This window comes from Arachis duranensis, chromosome 2 (assembly GCF_000817695.3).
Source record: "Arachis duranensis cultivar V14167 chromosome 2, aradu.V14167.gnm2.J7QH, whole genome shotgun sequence".
Lineage (NCBI taxonomy): Eukaryota > Viridiplantae > Streptophyta > Magnoliopsida > Fabales > Fabaceae > Arachis > Arachis duranensis.
Genome location: NC_029773.3, coordinates 91,635,021 through 91,656,453, shown reverse-complemented (window position 1 = coordinate 91,656,453; position 21,433 = coordinate 91,635,021). Strand labels below are relative to the sequence as shown.

General features: G+C 28.7%; 4 protein-coding genes across 7 annotated transcripts; 1 reads left to right on the top strand and 3 right to left on the bottom strand.

The window, feature by feature from the left end:
- Nucleotides 1-823: 823 nt before the first annotated feature.
- Nucleotides 824-2,524, top strand: LOC107476144 (E3 ubiquitin-protein ligase PUB23). Its single transcript, XM_016095887.3, has one exon. It carries the CDS (start codon nucleotides 965-967, stop codon nucleotides 2,225-2,227), a length of 1,263 nt encoding a protein of 420 aa, XP_015951373.1. The 5' UTR covers nucleotides 824-964; the 3' UTR covers nucleotides 2,228-2,524.
- A 6,927-nt stretch (nucleotides 2,525-9,451) lies between these two features.
- Nucleotides 9,452-10,503, bottom strand: LOC110277481 (dof zinc finger protein DOF3.5). The gene has a single exon (XM_021134602.2). It carries the CDS (start codon nucleotides 10,436-10,438, stop codon nucleotides 9,452-9,454), a length of 987 nt encoding a protein of 328 aa, XP_020990261.1. The 5' UTR covers nucleotides 10,439-10,503.
- A 2,402-nt stretch (nucleotides 10,504-12,905) lies between these two features.
- LOC110278305 (protein virilizer homolog) lies at nucleotides 12,906-14,160 on the bottom strand. 4 transcript variants are annotated; one of them, XM_052257634.1, is made up of 3 exons: nucleotides 13,573-14,160; nucleotides 13,374-13,400; nucleotides 12,906-13,278 (listed from the first exon to the last, which is right to left on the bottom strand). In XM_052257634.1, the coding sequence occupies exons 1-3, from the start codon at nucleotides 13,810-13,812 to the stop codon at nucleotides 13,219-13,221; spliced, it is 327 nt and encodes a 108-aa protein (XP_052113594.1). In that variant the 5' UTR covers nucleotides 13,813-14,160; the 3' UTR covers nucleotides 12,906-13,218. The 4 variants fall into 4 exon arrangements, with proteins under 4 accessions (XP_052113594.1, XP_052113595.1, XP_052113596.1 ...); XM_052257635.1 differs by having other exon boundaries at nucleotides 13,374-13,434; nucleotides 13,573-14,141; XM_052257636.1 differs by having other exon boundaries at nucleotides 12,906-13,170; nucleotides 13,573-14,138.
- Nucleotides 14,161-17,163: 3,003 nt separating this feature from the next.
- Nucleotides 17,164-21,320, bottom strand: LOC127745017 (uncharacterized). Its single transcript, XM_052257984.1, has 3 exons — nucleotides 21,303-21,320; nucleotides 19,256-19,907; nucleotides 17,164-18,867 (listed from the first exon to the last, which is right to left on the bottom strand). Exons 1-3 carry the CDS (start codon nucleotides 21,318-21,320, stop codon nucleotides 18,761-18,763), a joined length of 777 nt encoding a protein of 258 aa, XP_052113944.1. The 3' UTR covers nucleotides 17,164-18,760.
- Between the last annotated feature and the right edge of the window lie 113 nt (nucleotides 21,321-21,433).

Below are 21,433 nucleotides of genomic sequence, written 5' to 3'. Positions count from 1 at the left end.
ATCCAAGTCTTCTCTTTAATTATTAACCCTACTTGCATGTGGTATTAATTCATTTCACTTTTTCCAGCTGTTTGATTTTCTTTTTAGAAGAAAATGTTGATTTGGATCTACTTTAGAAATAAGTATAAAAAATTTTCACATTGTTCATCATTAAATTCTAAAAGTATGTATTTTTTGACAAATAATTCATGTAAATCATTAAAATATTTTTCTAGTGATATATACTATTCCTATAAAAACAAAGCAAAGTTGAACTCAAATATTTTTCTTAATGTCAAAATTAATATATAATTTACTACCACTTTAACTAACACATAATAAGTTAAACCACCATTTTTTCATGAAATTATTTGAGAATGACACAAAATAGTATTACTAATTACTACTTCATCAACATGACACTTCTTTAAATAATTCCTAATTATAGCATAAAATAAATTACACTTCTAATATTAAAAATTCAAATTGTATTTTTTTATTCAAATAAAATCATATGGGTGACTCTATATATATAAAAAAATTATTAATCAAATTATTATAATTCAAATTAATTTAAAAAAAATTAAAATTAAAATTTTTATTTTAAATCTTATCACGTGTATGACACGGGTAATTATCGTTCGTTCCATAATCCATATATATATGATTTTTGAAAAGTCTTAATTAATAAAATGGAAGGTGCCACCACCATCACTTTGTTTTTTCCGTGTATTGACTTTCTCTAACATACCAAACAATTTGAACACCGAATATTTTTTCTTCTTTTGCATATTATATAAATACCAAGACAACACTCCTCCATAATCTCATCAAACAACAAGAAACAAATCACAAGCAAATCAAAATTCAAAGTCCAAAATTGCTGCTTCTACTTCTTCAATTCTTCATATATCAACCTCTAGTATATAGCTAAGCTAACTTCATTATCCATTGATCACATTCAATTATTATTCATCACACATACATGGATCATGGAATTGATGTTCCACCATTTTTTGTTTGTCCAATTTCATTGGAGATCATGAAGGATCCGGTGATTGTATCCACAGGAATCACCTATGATAGAGAGAGCATTGAGAAGTGGTTATTGAAGAACAAGACATGCCCGGTGACCAAGCAAACCCTTGAGATTTTAGACCTAACTCCTAATCACACTCTTAGGAGATTGATTCAAGCATGGTGCACTTTGAATGCTTCTCATGGAGTTGAAAGAATTCCAACACCAAAGCCTCCGGTCAATAAAGAACAGGTATCAAAGCTCATCAAAGATGCTTCTTCTAATGATCAAGATTCTTCATTGCTTTCTCAGTGCCTTGTGAGCCTTAAATCGATGGCGGCCGAGAGCGAATCGAACCGGAGATGCATTGAATCAGCTGGAGCTGTTGAGTTCTTAGCTTCAATAGTTGTGATGAATCATGGTTATGATTCAATTGAGGTTAGTTCTGATGGAGATGAAGGTTTCGACACGAAATCGGGCGTTTCGGATGAAGCTTTGAGCATACTAAACAATCTTCATTTGTCAGAAAATGGTTTGAAGGCCTTATTAGGGTTCAAAGATGGAATCTTTGTTGATTCCTTGACAAGGGTCTTGCAAAGAGGAATCTATGAATCAAGGGCTTATGCAGTTTTCTTGTTGAAATCCATGTCCCAAGTTGCAAACCCTAACCAGCTAGTGAATCTTAGAAATGAATTGTTTGTGGAATTGGTTCAAGTTCTAAAGGATCAAATCTCACAAAAAGCTTCAAAGGAAACACTAGAAACCCTAATTGAGATTTGTCCATGGGGCAGAAACCGGATCAAAGCGGTCGAATCCGGGGCGATCCATGTCCTTATTGAGCTTCTTCTTGATTGCAAAGAGAAGAAGCCATGTGAGATGATGATGGTGGTCTTGGATATTCTATGCCAAACTGCTGATGGAAGAGCTGAGCTTCTCGGCCACGCTGCCGGCGTGGCCGTCGTTTCGAAGAAGATTCTTAGGGTTTCAACATTGGTGAATGATAGGGCTGTGAAGATTTTGCTCTCAATTGCAAGGTACTCAGCAACACAAAGTGTTGTTCAAGAAATGTTGCTAATTGGTGTTGTTGCTAAACTTTGTTTGGTTCTTCAAGTTGATAGTGGAAACAAGGCTAAGGAGAAAGCAAGGGAAATTCTCAAGCTTCATTCTAAAACATGGAGGAATTCTCCTTGTTTACCTACCAATTTTCTTTCTGCTTACCCTACAAATTAGATTCAACTATTCAAGTGTGAAAAAAAAAAAAAAGATTGAGAGTTTATTTTTGACCTACCTTCATCATCATCAATTTTAATTTTAGTTTTTTTTTTTCTTTGTCCACTCTTTATGTTTTTTATTTGTACAGATATTGTTATTTGAAAAAGAAAAAAAAATTGGAAATAAAGTTAATAGGTATGGGCATGAAGCAACTATTGCTCATATCTTATAGGTTAGGAAAAATACTAGAATTTATTATGTATTGAATTCACATACAATAATATATGGAAATAGTGACACCAAAGGTTTTTATCATTTTCATTTTGTTTATTTATTGTTTTTATTGCTTCTTTAATTTTCTTAGCCTTTTAGAATGGAAAAATGAAGTTATATATATGTTAGCTTAATTTCATGTCTTACTACTTGAAAAAACAAGGATTATAATATAAGTATGGGAGGAATAAATTAAACCTTGATATAAATTATAATGATACTTTCGTGTTTGTTTTTTAGTTTAATTTAGAGGGAATTTCAATTTGAGAAGCTAAGTCTGGTGAAGAAGTTTTCAATTAACGAATTAATTGAAGTAAACTTAAGATTTATTGTTGATGTGTTCATAAAAAAAGGCAAAAAGAGCAAGATGGTTATTGTTATTATTATTATACAAGTTGAAAACTTTATTTCACGGACAACATAAGACATACAATTTAGGAAACTTCATGATAAGAATAACAAAGCATCTTCAAAGCTTTTGATCATCATCAAGGGGTAAAAACTTCTTTGATTAAATTATATATATAATTTCATGCTTGTCTTGTGGGTTTTGATGGCTTCGTGTCTAGATCTGTTTTGGAAGAGTTTTATTCTTCAACAAATTAAAGTGTGTTTAGATTTTATTAGCTTATTTATTTTTGTATATATATATGTTTGTATTATTTAATTATTTGCTTGTTTATCATCGATATAAAACTACTTATTAAGTTTAAACTGATAGAAAGAATCATGTAAATGATTATATTTTTACGTATTTTTTTTAAATTTGTTTAAATATTTTACTTAAACCTTCTTTTTTTTCTCCTTTTTTGTATTATCCTGAAATTTTGTTTTTTTAAGTTTAACAAAAATTAAATTCTAAATTCATCGGTTATAGAAATTCTGATATTAATATTATTATAAAACTAATTCTTTTAAAAAACTTAAACTGATAAAAAAAATTTATGTGAATATTTATATATATATCTCTATAGTCCTAAAGCTTTTAATTTAAAAAAAAAACATGTGAATGTTTAAATCTTGATATAAAACTACTTAAGTATAAATTGATAAAAAGAGTATTATAAATAATTATATCTCTATATGTTTTTTTAATTAATAATCTTTTTTGAATTTGTTTAATTTTTTTTATAGTATACTAAAATTTTTTTTAGGTTTAACAAAAACTAAACTTTAAATTTTTCGGTCATAGAAATTTTGATACTAATTTCATAAAATTACTTCTCTTAAAAATTTAAACGAATAAAAAAATATATGAATGTTTATCTCTCTATAATGCTAAAGCTTTTATCTTTTAAATTTTCTACCAAGATTTGAAGTTGAAGATTTTTTTTAGGTTAATAAAAATTAAATTCTAAATTTTTAAGTCATAAAAATTTCAATATTCATATTATATATTAAATATATAATTATTTATATGTCTATTCCTTTATCAACTTTAATCTTTGAAAAAAAAAATATCAATAATATATTATTTATTTTAATTGCTTCGATAATAATGCAGGACTGGTCCAACTTCATGGCTCCAATTCAAATCACTAAAGAAAAAATGTATTATTAGAACATTAAACAACCTTTATTAGCTTTAATTGCGGTGGGTTTCTCTTTACAATTTCTTGTAATTCTGATGAATCAGTCACTTTTGATCGTCCTTTAGTATTACAAGGCAGATTATTGATTATTGCAATAAGAACCCTAATCATTAATAATTCACCTACCCTTTTGGACCAAGTAATTACCTTGTTCTATACTGCATCAACTCTCCCAATTAAATTATTGAATATTAAATATATAAGGATCTATTTCTATTTGTTAAATAATTATTCTTTATTAGTGAAATTGTAATCTAAATTGAAGTCTTATTATTATTTTTTTAAAAAAATTACTTTGAAGTCACCATTCAAATTTGCATGATGAATTTGACCCATGCGCATGCAAATGAAACAATGATGAGCATGCAATATATGCAAGTGTCATGTAAATTAAATTAAAATAGATAGACGACTTATTTGAGTGCTATAATTATTTTTTTTTGTTTGTTTAGAATTAATCAATTAACCTAACAAGTAATTATAGAGCAGTCGCTTTAACTAATTTATTCCTTTCCTTTGATAGAAGGAGTCATTATTATTATTAGGAATGATTACTAATTATAAGTTATGATACACACTATAGACTAATTCAGCTATATATGAAGATTGAAAAGATTTATTCTACTATAGAAACTTTCATGGAGTTGGCAATATTGTTTGATTCCTTAGTAAAATTATACTCTGTGATTTTGCAATTCCACAAAATGATGAATCATTCCATTGCATGCAGCATAACTAACCTAACTCATAGACCAAGCTATATATAGATATATATAATTTCTATTACAGATATAATTATTCACGTTGTCTCTTTTTATCTGTTTAAATTTTTAGAAAAAGTAATTTTATGACGTGATATCAGAGTTTTATATCTATGTCGATTTTCGGTGAATTCTAAAAATAGAAAAATAACATAAGACAAAAAAAGACTTATACAAAAATTAATCAAATCCAAAAAAACTCTTATTTAAAAAAATATTAGAAATATAATAATTTATGTTACTTCTTTCTATTAGCTTTTGAGAATAGTAATTTCAGGATACTTTCAATAAACTGTAACACAAGACATTTTTTGTTCCTTAATGCATACTATTAGATTCTGCTTTGATTGAATTATGTATTAAGAGAAAACAAATTAAAGAACACACGCATGTACTACTTAGGCCGTGGTGTGTGGTGGTAGTAATTTAATTCAACAGAAGGTAGATTATTATTTATTTTATTTATTCATGTGCTATATATAGGATTTGTTAGAATTAATTAATCTCGTTCACAAGTTATCATATAACGATATTATTTACTCATTACTGTTAAGAATGATAAAGTTTCTATGTCAATATTTGGGACTGAAATTGAAGTTTTCATTATCTTGTTTTTTAAATTGCAATAATGAGATTATAAAATGCATATTATTATAAGCTAGAAAAATTCCATCGTAGAAATTCACATTGATATGGTTATAGTCATCTTTACCTGAAGATGCAAGTTCAACAATGACGGATACATGTCATGTTGTAGTTTAATTGAAAAAAAATGATTTTTGTTTTTAAGGAGCGGTTTATTTAAAAGCAGATCAACCGATTTTTCTTTGGGAAAAACTCAAGTACAGTCGACTTCACGTGAAGTTGATATAGCTGAAAGCCGTTAGATAAAAATTTAGTCAAATCAGTCAAATCATCTAACAGATCTCAATTATCAACTTCACGTAAAATTGACTGCACCTGAATTTCTACATTTTTCTTTTCGTATTACAAATATTCAACTAAAATTGTACCTTAAAGATAAATCAATTTTTTGTTTCAACATAATATAGCACATGTTAGTAGTTAAACTTGTAGTTTTTCATGAAAACAATAAAGAAAATTTATAAAAAAATTTATACAAATGTTAAAAATATTATTATTATTTATGTGCAATGTGATTCTTCTTTTCAGTTTAAATTAAAAAAATGATATCATGACTAGGTTACATTGATGTAAGTAGTAACCAAGAAAAATTAATGGCATGAAGAGAGGAGCAAACGAAGAATCATGAAGCCGTGCGGGTCCAGGATGAATGACAAAAATTCTTGTAAACCAATAATGATATACAAGTTATAAAAATGTTTATGTATAAGAAAAGCAAAAGCTTATTATTGGATAGCATTGCACATGGTAATGTTACCCCTTGGCTTAGCTTCATCCCTCTAAGTTTTGCCGCCCACCACAATATTTTACGCCATCACTTCATGAAATACGCACCTTCATATCAATTTTCAATATTAGATATATGATTTTCTTGAAGGATAAATTATTGGTGATTCTTCATGAAGTTATGTAATATATTATAGGTGGAAACTCAGGCAGGGACGAATCCAAAAATGATATTATGGGGGGGCAATAACACATAATATTAAAAATTATGTAAAAAAGTTATATAATATAAGATGTATTACAAAAATATATTGACAAAGAATATATTTTAAAGTAAAAAGAAATATGTGTATACTTTTTACTAACGAAATGATCGATTCTTCATATCATAAAATTCACCGATAATAGAATTTGTGTAAAAATTTTCAGTAATTTTCTTTTCAATATAATTAAAAGAAAATTATCAAGAAATTCATCTTTTATTTTGTTTCTAAGTTATTTTTCACAATATTCATAGTTGAAAAAGATCTCTTAATTGTAGCAGTTAAAACAGAGAGAATTAATACCAAATGAATAAAAAAAGACGACTATAAAAAGAAAAAGAATTCACTTTATGATATTTAAAATTTTTATTTAATTAAAAAATATTAGTAATAATATCTTTTTCAAATTTTTTTAATATTGTTACTTACTTTTTAGATATTAAAAATTATTAATATTTAATATTTAAATTAGACTAAATTTTTATTTATACTAGACTAAATACTAAATATTTTTTTAAAAAAAATTAAATTATACATAATAACTTATTACTCTTAAAAAAAGTTGGGGGGGCCGAGGCCACCACTCGCCCCCCCTTATATCCGTCCTTGAACTCAGGTGCAGTCGACTTCACGTGAAATTGATAATTGAGAGTTGTCAGATGAAAATTTAGTCAAATCAGTCAAATCATCTAACGACTCTCACTTATCAACTTCACATGAAATCAACTGCACCTGAGTTTCTTTAATATATATATTTTTTATATAAAAATATCGTTCCTAATATTAATATAACCGCACGCAATAGTATGATATTATTTAAATAAATTATTAATTAGCATCTGAAATTCATTGGATTCTCTTTTTGGTCAAAGAAACTTATATTAACCAATCTCATTTTATTAGTCAGATAAATAATAGCCAATCTTATACACACACATAGAAATACTACTTGAATACTAGAAATTAAGTACACAATTAATTATACCATGTTTATGTATATTAATATGTTTTACATATTTTTTAATAAATAATTATAATCACAAAATAACCAATTTTTTATAATAGAATAATTAAACTTTTTAATAACAAATAATTAAGTCTTTACGATGAACAGTAAAAATTATTATCCATAATATGTTTTAACACTATTTGATTATAAATACAAACACAATACAAAATTATTTCATATTTTTATATGAATACTTGATATTTTATCTCAAACAGTAACCATAAATATAAGAGAATTTCTCTAATAAAGAACAAAATTAGATTAAAAAAATGAAAATTTTTACTAAATACATAAAAAAATATATACATTGTATTTTTTTTTATTTTTTTTTAACTAAAAGAAACAATCTCTACTCATTACCACATTCATTATAGTACTGTTTTCTGGCTAATCTTATTAATCAAGGATGGGATTTTATAGACAACAAATCCAATGTATTTTAATTTATACATTAATTTGCATGAACTCGAAATCGATCGTGGGGGCCATTTTCTTGGATCATGGGCTAATTTTTCTGGGATCATGTGTTGCACACAGTTTTATGTGCAAATCTTCATTTTTTTTGTTTCCCTAATTATACTTTCAAACTTTGAATATTTCTACACCCACCAAAAACTATATATATTTATTTAAGGAAAAAAAAAACTTTAGCGGTTGCCTAAGAGGCCAACTCGCTATGAATATGAAGTGTGTGTGGTTCATGATTCATGAATAATTAACAGTTCATTAAGCGTTGAAGGTCAAATATGTAACATGAACATGACAGGTATATATATTTGAATAGTTATATTTTTTTGACCGAATAATAAAATAATATTAATGATATATACAAAAAGGAGAGACCAGCAGTATCAACTTGCATAGAGTTATTAATTGATTGATGATGAGAGTCACCGGTTAATTGTGAGCATAATTTAATTAGTATTCTGACCCTTATACTTGTCAAAAAGCTAAGGCTTCTGGTAATAATTCAACAAAATATTATTTATATATTTTGTGATTTAAAATAAAAACTAAGTGTGATGATGGGTCCATGATATGATATGAAAGTAGGTAATGTTTCAAAGGTTCAAGAAAAGGGCCCAATTGGAATATACTTGTATAGCTGATTCAACTCATTTGATCTTAGAAAAAACAAAAATTGCATGCAAGATTTTGATCTAGTGAATAGTGAATAGAATCCTTAATATACCTAATAATATAGATCAGAAAAAAATCCATAATATACATGAATCTGAGTGCAAAACCAAGTATATAATCTATTCATAATGCAAAAGAAATAAGTTTTCTCTAATTTGTTTATTATAACATATTAATGTTTAAGATAAATTATATTGTTCTTCAACTCTAGAATTAGATAGATCATTCTAAATTCATACTGACACTTCCTAATTTATTATGTCTATATATTAGTCTTTTTCAGAAGAGAGATAAATAATGTCATATGGCTTAAATATCATAAGATATTAGTATATATACCACATATATACCTTTACAAATAAAAATAACTCATATAATTATCTAAACCTTAGGGAAAAAATGGATATACGTTACTATATTCTATTAATCAAAATTATTAGTTGCCACATCATCTAGAGGATGGGAATTGGAGATACTTGAAAATTGTAGCTGGCATTATTATCTAATGGAACTATATACCCTATAAATTATGATGCATGTATTTCTTTCTCTTAAAAAAATAATAATTAATATATAGAAAAAACCACTACCACTTTAGTACTACACATGGGAGAGAAATTAATAGTGTATAATATTTTAATTTAGTGTTACTATATAGCATTATTATTATTATAGCTCAAATTAAAGACTCTATGTATATTTGTTTACAACTTGGAATTATTAGTAATAGTAATAATCCATTCTCTATACATAACTACATATAAATGACAAAGAAAATTAAACAAAGGCAACAATGAAGAAATAATCATACTTTTAATTTTTTTTCCCTATCATCATCGATGCCTAGAAAATGAAGAAGCATCATTTGATGATGGCAAATCAAAGGGGCTCCAATTACCAATTAACAAGTCAGCATCATGATGAGCTTCACTCCCAAAAAGTGGTGGATGATGATGATGATGATGATGTGTGGCTATTTGATCATGAAAGGCATCATGGTTCACCATTATCATCTCAGGATTGTTATCATTTGACCACATCAAATGATGATGATGATGATGATGTGAGGCTTCTTCATCACCCGGTAATGGTGGCAACTCAAAAGTATTGATACTACAATGCTCAATTGGTCCATCATTGTTATTATTATTATCCCTTGGATGATGAATCTCCATAGAAGAGTTGAACTCTTTTAAGTACATTTGATGGTTATTATTTCCCTCACCAACAAATTTGGGTAGCTCAGGAAGATTTATACATCCATTAAGACCAAACTCTTGATGAGGAGGAAAATTAGTACTACTTGGACCATCTTCTAGAGAAGGATCATCAAAAACTGGTTGCAATAATTGATGATGATGATCTTGATTATTGTTATTATTCTCAACCACCCCATCTCCTGAATTTGGCTTTTGATTGAGGAAATTTGCATAAACTAGGGCAAGGTCAATGTTTGGTCCATCAGCTATCACTGGTGATGAGGATCTATTAGAATGATGATGGCCAATAATAGAGTTAGGGTTAGGGTTAGGGTTATTTGAGGTATGATCATGTGATGGTGATGATGATGAATTCTTGAAATTAAGGCCTTCAAGGGATTGTCTTAGGGTTTTATTACCTCTTCTATTCTTCCGGCAGCCGCCGCCGACCGGAACGTTCCGGAGGGACCCACCTTTTGTCCAGTACCTTCTACAGCCCTTGCAAAAGTACCTTGGTTGAGTTAAGCTGTAGTTGTTGTAGTAGCAAAACTTTGTGTTGGAGGAACCACACCGAGGGCAATTTGGGGATATCTCAACATTAGGCTTCCACACACTCTCCATTGACACTACCTTCTACCTGCGTCTGCCTCATCAAATTTCCCTTTTTCTCCCTTACTTTTTGTGTCTTTGTGTGTGTAAGAAAGAGAGGGAGAGAGAGTGAGGGAAATTTCAAGAGAAAATGAAGTGCTAAAAACTATTGAGATATATATGTAGTATGAATCGAAGGTTAAGCTCCCAATGCACATGAATGTAGGGGTTAATTGAGTTTGTTTTTGAATGCACATGAGATCACATAAATATTATTATTATTAAAGAATAATAATGCTACATTTTACACATTCACAAAAAAATAACTAAGATGTTTAACTTCATATAAGGTTGTTATATAGTTAAATAGACAAAGATGATAGATTTCAGCATATAAGTTTGATCTCTCTATTATATATTTCTTTTTCTCTCTATCATTAAATTAAGCATAGGTTAACAAATTAAATTCTTCAAATAATATTGGAGTATAATATTAACATTAGGCTCATGAAGTAGTAGGCACACCTCCGTTCAAATTTTAGAGAGATAGAAATAATTTGTTACATTTTTAAAATAAAAAATGTTATCCTTACACTAAAATTAGTCACAAATGTATTGTATAAAAATACATGTGTAATTTAATTTTTTAATGTATATTTATATTATATTAATAACCAACTTTGGTAACTAATTTTAATGTACACATAGCATAATCATTTTAAATTAAATTACTCAAATTCTTGTTAAAGGTGTATAGAAATGTGGAACAATAATATTGTTATATTTATAACAAAGTATCTATCTATCTATCTCATCTATAGAATATAAAATCTTGGTGCTTGTTATGTGAAAAAAAAAATTGGCATTGGAAATGAATATGAAGTGATGCACATGAAGATGCATGGGATATGTCAGCCTGGTATAATGTGCATGTCATGCCCCGTAGGCTGATGCACAGTGTCGGTGTTTATCACACGTGGCATGTTGGGATTGGTGGATATGAGGGTGATTGAGGAAGCAACTACCTCGGTAAAAACATTTTAGGTTTCTTTCAACACCAGACAGCACACCACAAATATATGACTGAGAAGAATAAGAATAAGAATAAGCAGCAGCACTAGCTACCACATTTCTCTACAATAAAGATAGCATTCCAATCCTATATACATTTTATAAAAGAATAATTTCATAACTAGAGATAAAGATTTTAGCTTAGATATGATTATTCAGTTATTATCGAATAAAATTCCGAAAGGTATTATTACTTGAATATTTATATTTGATTTGGATATAATTATTTTTTATAAAAAATAATATAGAAAGATTTTAGTCTTACGAGTTTCTTAAGGTAGTAACTACCAATTTATTCATTTATTTATTTATTTATTTATTTACATTAGCAGTGTGATTAAACCATGCTAAAATGGTGAAATATTTCAGCTATATTAAACTTGTTTTAGTAAAAATAGTAAAATTCGTCAATTAGGAATTAGAATTATCCCCTCCGAAAAGGTATTTGGTATAAGAAAAAGAAAATTAAACGAGACACAAATTTAAATAAGGAATATAAATTAAGTTATCTTCAAGAATATTTATTTATTAAGATTCATTGCCATTTGCATTTTTATATATTAATATGCGTAATTATGTTATATTGACATTACAATTAGGAATATTGATGAAAATCTTAGTTACATGATCCGAGAAGCCCATGATCCAAGAAATAAGAGTCAATGCAAAGTTTATAGTGATCGTTGAAGAGACATTCTTTCTTCAGAAAAATGCTTACTTAATTCCCATATAATAATCCCATGTGCTTTTCTTTCTTGAACAAGAGACACAGACCAATACTTTGCCTAAACCAAAGTACTTGTTTAGAGGAGTGAAGCAAAAGAACTATCATTATTGTTTCAGTGTTGTCAAAAAATAATGTAGCATGGTGAAAAAACAATATCATAGCAATAGGAAGCATTTATTTCACTCATAATTTATATCATAACAAAAATTGCAAGAATTTAGCAAATTGTTGTCATTAACCAGATAAATATATCAGTCCAATGCAAAAAGGAAAAAGAAGGAATAAGGATGATATAAGTTGCTATCAAATCATGTTGACTTATGTGATTATTCTTTGTTCATTATATAATTCCTCCCAACGATATTTGAAGAGATTGAGTGAAATATATAATTAGGAATTAACAATAAATCACATTAATTACACACCACTTGAGCTAAACACTCCATGGAATGAAATGATTAGCTTTCCAAATCTTCAATATATTTAGGCCACTAAATTTTTAAAGTAAAGAAAAATCCACCATAAAAATAATGAGTTAATATACTAATGATCTTCAAAAATAATATACTAATGAAGATTAGCATAGAAAACTTGTAGCTCAATTAATAACAATGGCCAATCTAACTAACGAGTTTTTCCAATAAAATTAGCACTTGATACGGAATATAATTTAATAAAAGGAGAAGCAAATAACTATACACATTGTAAGGCAATGTTATCAAGAACTAATAATGAAACTGTACAATGGAAGTACAACAGCACCATGATTACGCTAGAAATCAACATAAGCACCATTGGGGCATTGACTCAGAAATTAAAAGCACGTTCAATGGCCGAGGCACAAACATCAGCACAAGTTCATTAGTAATCAGCAATGAAAAACATTTACAGATAAGAATAGTGCAAGAAATCATGCTTCTTTAGTTCTACTTTTGCCATCATGCTGCTACAGCTGGCCCAGCCATTCCTGCAGAAGAAACGAAACCAATTTTGAATGCTGATAAAAAATTTTGGTTTAATTGCATTCTTCCCCATCATTACAAGCCATGTGAAATTCAAGTCCCTCTCTCCAAACCTTTAAAAAAAGGCCACTCATGAACACATACTCAAGGTTTAGGGATGTTAAAGTGCTAATATGGTAATACCCAATAAAGTACTAAATCTTGTTACCTGTAGCATTTGCATTAACTTCTGATGCTGCTCCAAAAGTTGGCAAAGTTTGTCACGGTCACTCAACAAAGACAGCCAAGTCAAAAGAGTAAGATGGTAAGAATAAAAAAGATAAATCAAGTTTGTATATCAGCATCATCAATAGAAAGTAGTGTGTGACGTGTGCTCGAAAACAAAGAACACCATCCATAGCAAATACCTGAATTGCTTCCGGCGATTTGAAATACTCGTGTAATGACATTCCAGCATCTGACTGCTGCTGTGCTTGAACATCGCGATTGAGTAAATTCGGCTGACTGATGCTGCGGTGCATGTGGAAACTCTTGCTAGTTTTGATAATAAGTCTACATCGATGAAACTTGAGACTGCTGCAGCATTTGGATTTGTATTTTTGACACTCATTTGGATATTTGAAATTTTGATGTAATTGTTTGGACATTGAATTAGCTATAGTTTGTTTGACAGATTTTTACTTTTCTTTTGACTTATATTATGATAATTAATTTTCTTGTAATTTTATTTGTAGATTGTGATAGATACATTAAAGCGTGTTGTACCAAAAAAAATTTATACATTGAAATAAAATTACAAGATGAAAATAATAGTTACAATGTATATAACTTAATTGTCAAGTTAAAATTTGGTCATGCCCGTATGTTAAAACCAAAAGAAATTCAAAATGATTCTCTTATATATCCACATGAAATTGAATGATATTGATTTTTTTTCAAAGATTAATTATTTAGTTAAAGGAAGGATTTTCTTTACACTAGAAAATTGAGTTGTTTTATTTATAAAAATTTTAAATACTCAAGATTAGAATTTATTTGTTTATATGAAAAACAATTAGAATAGTATATATTAGACTATATGACTATTGCCCAGGACATATATGATTTAAAGATGTATGATGAAAAATTAAGGTAAAAAAATTTTGTTTTATTTAATAGTTGCAATCATTTATTGGGTGATTTTGAGAAATCACCAAATGTTGGAGATACTACAGAGAAATGAGGAAAAAATATTAAAAACTTGTATGAATCCGTTTCCGACATCTTTCACTAGAAAGCAGAGCTTTTGGTATGTTCAATCTTTATTTATTTTTATTTTATAACTGTTGTTTTTTACGAGAATACAAGGTATCATCTATATATGAAAAATTTTCAATCTTTTGCACCTACTTTTGCTGTTTTAGAAAGTTTAACACCATTCTTTAGGGAGAATAAAAAAAATGATTAAAGTTAATCTTCCCTCCAAATTAATTTGGACATACTTGATGAGATAACGATGATAACATGGATACATATAAAATATAATAACGAAAATCTTATGAAATTTTTAACATTTGCACGAAACGGTTGATGTAATATATATGAACTAGTAACTATTATTTTTCTCCTATATTTGTCATATTTTATGTAAAAACTAACAATTATTCTTTAACAACATAACAGCAAAAATGTGACTAATATATTAAATAGTCTTTGTCCAAATTTCATGTATACTGTGCATGAAGCCTTATTTGAAAACTGTATTTTTGTCCATCCCATGTATATTTTGTTAGGAATTGAAAATTTTGTGATATAACAGTATTAATGGTACTATTTTTAATAATTTTGAATTATTAATTTTATTTTAGATGAGATCAGCGACAAAGATTCACATGAGAAAAGATACAAGACAAAAACATGTCAATATCAGGGATGTTTTGAATAAACCTTGATATTCAAAACATCACTAATAACAGCATCTTTCTTATCTTATAACCTTTCTCATGTAAAATCTCCGCCACCAATATTGTCTAAAACAAAATCAATAAACCAAAATTATTAAAAATCGTACAATTAATATTGTCATATCACAAATTTTACAATTTCTAATAAAATATACTTGAAATAGACAAAAATACAATTTTCAAAATGAAACTACATGTACAATATACATAAAATTTGGACAAAAACTATCCAATATATTAATCACATTTTTATACCTATGCTATTAAAAATAATAAAATAATTGTTAGATTTTATATAAAATATAACAAATTTAAGAGAAAAATAACACTATTTCAAGTATATATCGCCAACAATTCCGTGCAAATGCCAAAAATTTAATAATATTTTTATTGTCATATTTTAGATGTGTTATCATCACGATTATATGTTAAGATCGCATTAAGCATGGTTCTTTTTTCTAAATTAATCAGGAGAAAAAATTAGTTTCAATCGCCTTTTTTTATCCTCTCTCACACGAATGATGCTAAACTCTCAAAGTAAATAAAAATAGGTATAAAAAATTGAAAATTATCGATATGATAAAAATCATGAATGGAACCACGGTATATTTCTGTAAAAACAATTATAAAATAAAAATAAATAAATGTTAACCATACCAAACAAATTATCAAGAACGATTCCAATGAAAGCAGGGAAAGATGCCACATTTAAGGATGTGGATTAATAAAATTTTCAATGGTTTCAACAGCCCAACACAAACTCACACATCATTTTCTCTCTCATTCCTCTTGTAGCATTTATTAACTTTCCAAAAACACCCAATAAACAATCATTACATAAAATAAAATTTTTCCACCTAAATTTTTTAACATACACCTTTAAATAGTATATCCTGGACAGCGGCCATACATCATAATATATAAGATCCCAATTGCTTTTCATCTAAAAAATAATTCTAATATTAAGTTTCTGAAATCTTTATAAATAAAGCAATTCGATTCTCCAGTGTAAGGAAAATTGTCTAGGAAAGAAAATCGATATGATTCACGTGGATATATAGAAGAATCATTTCGAATTTATTTTTCTTGTAAAATATAACCAAATTCTAACTCGACAATTAAGTTATATGCACTGTAACTATTAGTTTCATCCTCCAATTCTACTTTATTGTATAAATTTTTATTTAATACAACACACTTTAATGTATCTATCACAATCTACAAACAAAACCATAAGAAAAAAAACTACTATAATACAAGCCAAAGGAAGAGTAAACAACGGTCAAAATCAACCAACATAATTAAATAAGTCAAATAAACTATAGCTAATTCGATATAAACATCTAAATTAGAACCTCAATTCTCAAACATCCAAATAAGTGTAAAAAAATACACACCCTATTAACAAAGACTCAAAACAGTTTCAAATCCATTCCACAAAACGAAAATTAGTATCCCATCACCAACAAACAAGAAGAATCTGAATAATGAACGGCTGAAAAACAAGGCTGATAGTTTTCCTTTTTAAGTAGCAAGAACATACATGAAACCACTAAAACAAATTAAGTCCAGCAAGACATATATAAAGCAATATCCACGTATTGACGTATATGAGTCGGTTGAGTACTACAAAGTGATGACTAAACACAAATTAACTAAAAAGTACCTAACACTCGATCTCTAATTTTAATTAACAGCTCTAAGTAAATTATCTACAAACAAATGACACTCAATCCCCTATTAGATGTTCAATAACTACAAAAATCATTTAGAAATCAGGAACGGTATGAAAAGATTTCTAGGTTCATTCAAAAATTGTATTCATGCAATTGTTTTTGTTTAAATTTTCAAAGTTCTCCCTTTTATAGAATTCCTAAGCTAGTTTCTTAAGTAAGAAATAACAATTTACAGCACCACATCAAAAGAACTAAGAAGATGCAGAGAAATAAAAAAGTTCTCTGATCTATAGCCTGCTCAAAACCTTAGAGAGAAGAGTTTGCATATTAAAAACCCATTGAATTGAGTGCGAAGAGAAATGAGACTGAATCAACTATAGAAGGAAAAAGAGTTAGCTATTTATAGCCAACTAAGTATACACTTAACAAAAGTTCATAACCTTAAAAAGTAGCTTGGCAGGTTTGATATTTGGTTTAGTTTTCATAACCTTGGATTAAATAACTAGTACAACACCCGCTAATCTTTCTTTTCTATTCATTCCATATTCTAATTATTTGCCCACCAATGTGGCTCACCTGCATATGATCTCAAAAAGAAAAACAGAAGTTCGACAACCTTGCTATTATAACAAGGCACACAAGACAAGTAGACAGGATAGACTTAGAAGTTAGAATTCAATCTAAATATTCCAACATCCATAAGCAATATTGTGAGGAAATTCAATGATGAATGATCATTACAGATAATGCTCAAACCCTAGACACACAACACCTAAATTGGTCGGTATGACTTTGACTTCCTATAACAGTATGATCCTCAACCTTTTCCCCATTTTCATAAAAACAAACATCAAACTAAATAAAACCCAAAAAATGGAGACTAAACACAACACTATAATAAAGAAGAACTAACAAAAAACATCAAATGCCTCATTAAAACCCAAAAGCAGAACATTAAAAAAAAAACCCAAAAACAGAACATCTCCCTTTTCACATTTGCATAGCAGAACAGAACATTAAACCAATTAAAATCCAAAAACTGCTCTGAAAATTTAATCAAACCATAAATATCGATCAATAAAACTTAAACAAAATCAAAACCCTAATCGTGAATGCTTAACAAAAATTAAAGAAAAAGCAAAACAGTTACAGATATGGTGAGCATAGGACGAAGTACCACCGTTTAATGGTGAGGACGGCAAGGAGTAGGGTCGAGAGAGGGAACAGAGGCGGGACGGGTGATGGAGAAGGAGATGGCGGCGCGACTAGTTCAGAGACGCAGATGGCAGCGCAAGGAATGAGTGACGATGAGGTAGGATTGGACGGAGGCGCTGCGACGGGTTGTAGGGAGGAATTGTGACGTGTTGAGAGGGAGTTACAAGTTGAGAGGGAGTTATGGCAATGATGAGTGTTGAGAGAAGGCTTTAATGTTAATTTATTGAGAATGTGATTAATGAGAACTAGCGTCTCAACTGGCACTACCCTGCCTATTCAGCAGCTTTTTTATTATTTTTAAAAAATAAAATCCGCACTATGCCTAGACCAAATATTTGTTCAGTATAAAAATTTGTTGGTACATACTCATTGATATTAATAGTTGTTACTTTTAAGTTGAAAAAATCTTCGAGTATAAAAATCTATTATCCAATGTATTATAACCCATATTAACATCCATTTACAAAAAAATAATGTGTGCGCTAAAATCCATTTTATTGTTTTTTTAAATGAATTAGACACTATTATTGTAAAAACTAAATTGAAAAAGTAATATAAAAAATATATAAATTATATCCTATTAATAAGTTACACTTCAACGTGATTTTATCTAATATTATTTAGAAACATTCATTGTCTTAATGACTAAAAAAAATATCCCAATATAAGTTATATGACATCAATCTAATTTTTAATCATAATTAATTTTGTAAAATCACATTTATACCAACATCCATTGTGTCATACGACTGGTCACAGAATCACTGGTTCAACAGGTGAAAGTCGGCATCTATATCTTCATAAAACAAATTTGAAGCTTGACCAACATTTCCTTTAGTTTGATTTGCATCTATATCCACATTTGTATCTTTCACAAATCAATACCAAAAATAATTCATAATAATACAAACAGAAAGTATAGGACAACAATTTAATTGAACAATTGCAAAGAGCATGAACCTTATTTTCAACAACAAATTCAACTATAATCATTTTTAGCAACAAATCAACGTGATTTACAGATTTACAACAAAAAAAATTAACTAAGTGATTATTCAGCAAAACAGCACCATATTCAAGGTTCAATAAACTTAGTAATGATTTTCGGCAACCAACAAACTTAAGCTAAGTGATTATTTTGGCAAGTCAACAACAAATTCAAGGTACATGATAATCAATAACACATTCAACTTTCAGCAACAAATTATTTAAGCATCAAAATCAAAGTTGAAACAGAAAGACCAGGGAGAACTCACCAAATCGAGTTACGCGAAGGAAGCCGACGGCGAAGGAGAAGTTGATGGTGAGGGAGAAGCTGACAGCAAGGCTCGAAACAAGAAGACGACAACGAAGAGAAGCCCACAGGGATCTGTTGCCTCTGCTACCGGCGACGAAGAGCGCAGGGAAGGGAGAGATCGAGACCAGGTGCGAGACAGAGACTGTGAGAAGCAAGAAGACGACCACCACCACGACCCGAGGGACCAGATGCGGTTCCGTCTGCTTCTGCCGCCGGCAAAATGAGGGCAGGGAAGGGAGATCTTCAGCTGACGAGAGCTTGACAGACTGGAGACAAGAAGTGAGAGACTGGAGATGAGACAAGCGGACGAGAGCTTGAGCTCGTGGGAGAGAGTGACGAGAAACTGAGAAAGAGAGTTGAGAGAGGAGATAGCGTTGTGGGCTGGGGGTTTGATCTTCAGCAATTAGGGCTTCAGAGAAGAAAAGGGGAAAAAAGGGAGGGGAAAAAGAAGAGAGAAAAGAGAAAAGGGGAAGGGGGGTGTTGGAACGACGCCGTTCATTAAAAGAATAAAATCGTGACTCGGACCGGGTCAAATAAACGATGGGATCACTGGTTTGGCTGAAAACCGTCCGGGTTAACCCGGTTTTCAACGGATTTAATGCATGATCGGTCTAACGAGTGGCTCAAATCAGCCACAGCCGGTCAAGTCAGGTTTAATAACTATGCTAAATAGTATCCTCCATATGAATTGAATTGTTACACGTTTATAATTTTACACAAGATTACTGATCTCTTTGCATAACAATTAGAGCATCATACAGTTAAAAAAATACAAATACCAACACGAAAAGAATAAAAAAAAAGGATATTTCTGAAGAACTAAATTTCAATTCAGTTTATACTTAAAAGTTAAAATAAAAAGCCTATTAGTTTTCAAAAATAAAATCATTATCATAAAATTATTTTCTTTGATAATTTATAATAACGTAATACAATTCTACAAATTTACACATATTTCTCTTAAGTGAACCCACACGCATGCTTAAATTTTTATTCATTATATATTAACAGAATAATATAATTTAACAAATATATAAATTATATACTTAAACATATTTTAAGATTTTAAAAGAACATATATATCAAATCTATAAATACTTTAGAAGGATTATTCAGTTGGACAATTTGATATTAAAATCTATCCTTTTTATAAAATTAAGAAAAAATTTAATGAAATTAAGAAAAGAAAGAACTCAAGAGGGAGACCAAAATCAAACCATAATTCTACCCAATTGAAGGAAATTAGAATCTTATGTTATTATGCAAAAAATTTATTTTTTATTGAAAAATGGTAAAACTTTGTTCAAAAACCTAGTATAAATTTAAATACCTATGTTCCTTCGATATTTGTTTGTCCCAAAAAGTTAATTAAATAAAAATGTTTTAGATCTAACTAAGGATCAAATAGGCATTATACTTAGAACAATTGATTCCCTATTATAATAAACCTTTAATATAATTATAATAGGATGCACAAATATAACATTTTACATGCTAAAATGGTTAAAATGAAAGTAAAAACTAATATGCAAGGAAAAAAAATACAAAGTGGTTTCATTATTCTAACGATTTTATATTTCTATTCAAAATGTATTCAAAGCAAAAAAAAAAAAAAGTATTTTCTTGTAACACTAAACAAACCTAAATCTTGAAACAATTAAGAAATAAGGATGTTTAGAAGTGCATCTCAAATTTTTAGAAAATACAATATTTACAGGCAACTACAATTTCTTTGTTAGCAGTTGCAACCCAAAAAAATTCAAACTATTAAATACCATGACATTTTCCCCAAACAATCTTACAAAGAAAAAAAATCCTAGAAAATGTCATAGACAAATAGACAAAAAAGAAGCATTGCTCAAATTTTATTGTGTTAACAACAACATACATAAAGCAAAAATGATTTTGTTTTGGGAGTACACCAAGCAATACAATACCTTATCTTTTTTCTTTTTAGAAATAATGTCATAATTTATTTAATTAAATCTTGAATATGTCATTGTTACCAAACTATTCACATACATGATTAAACCATTAGTTTTACAGAAAAGCAAATTCTTCATCTGTCAACAAGGTCCTTACTGTATATTTTTACTTACAATAAAAACATAGACTTGCTAGTTCTGATAATGAAGAA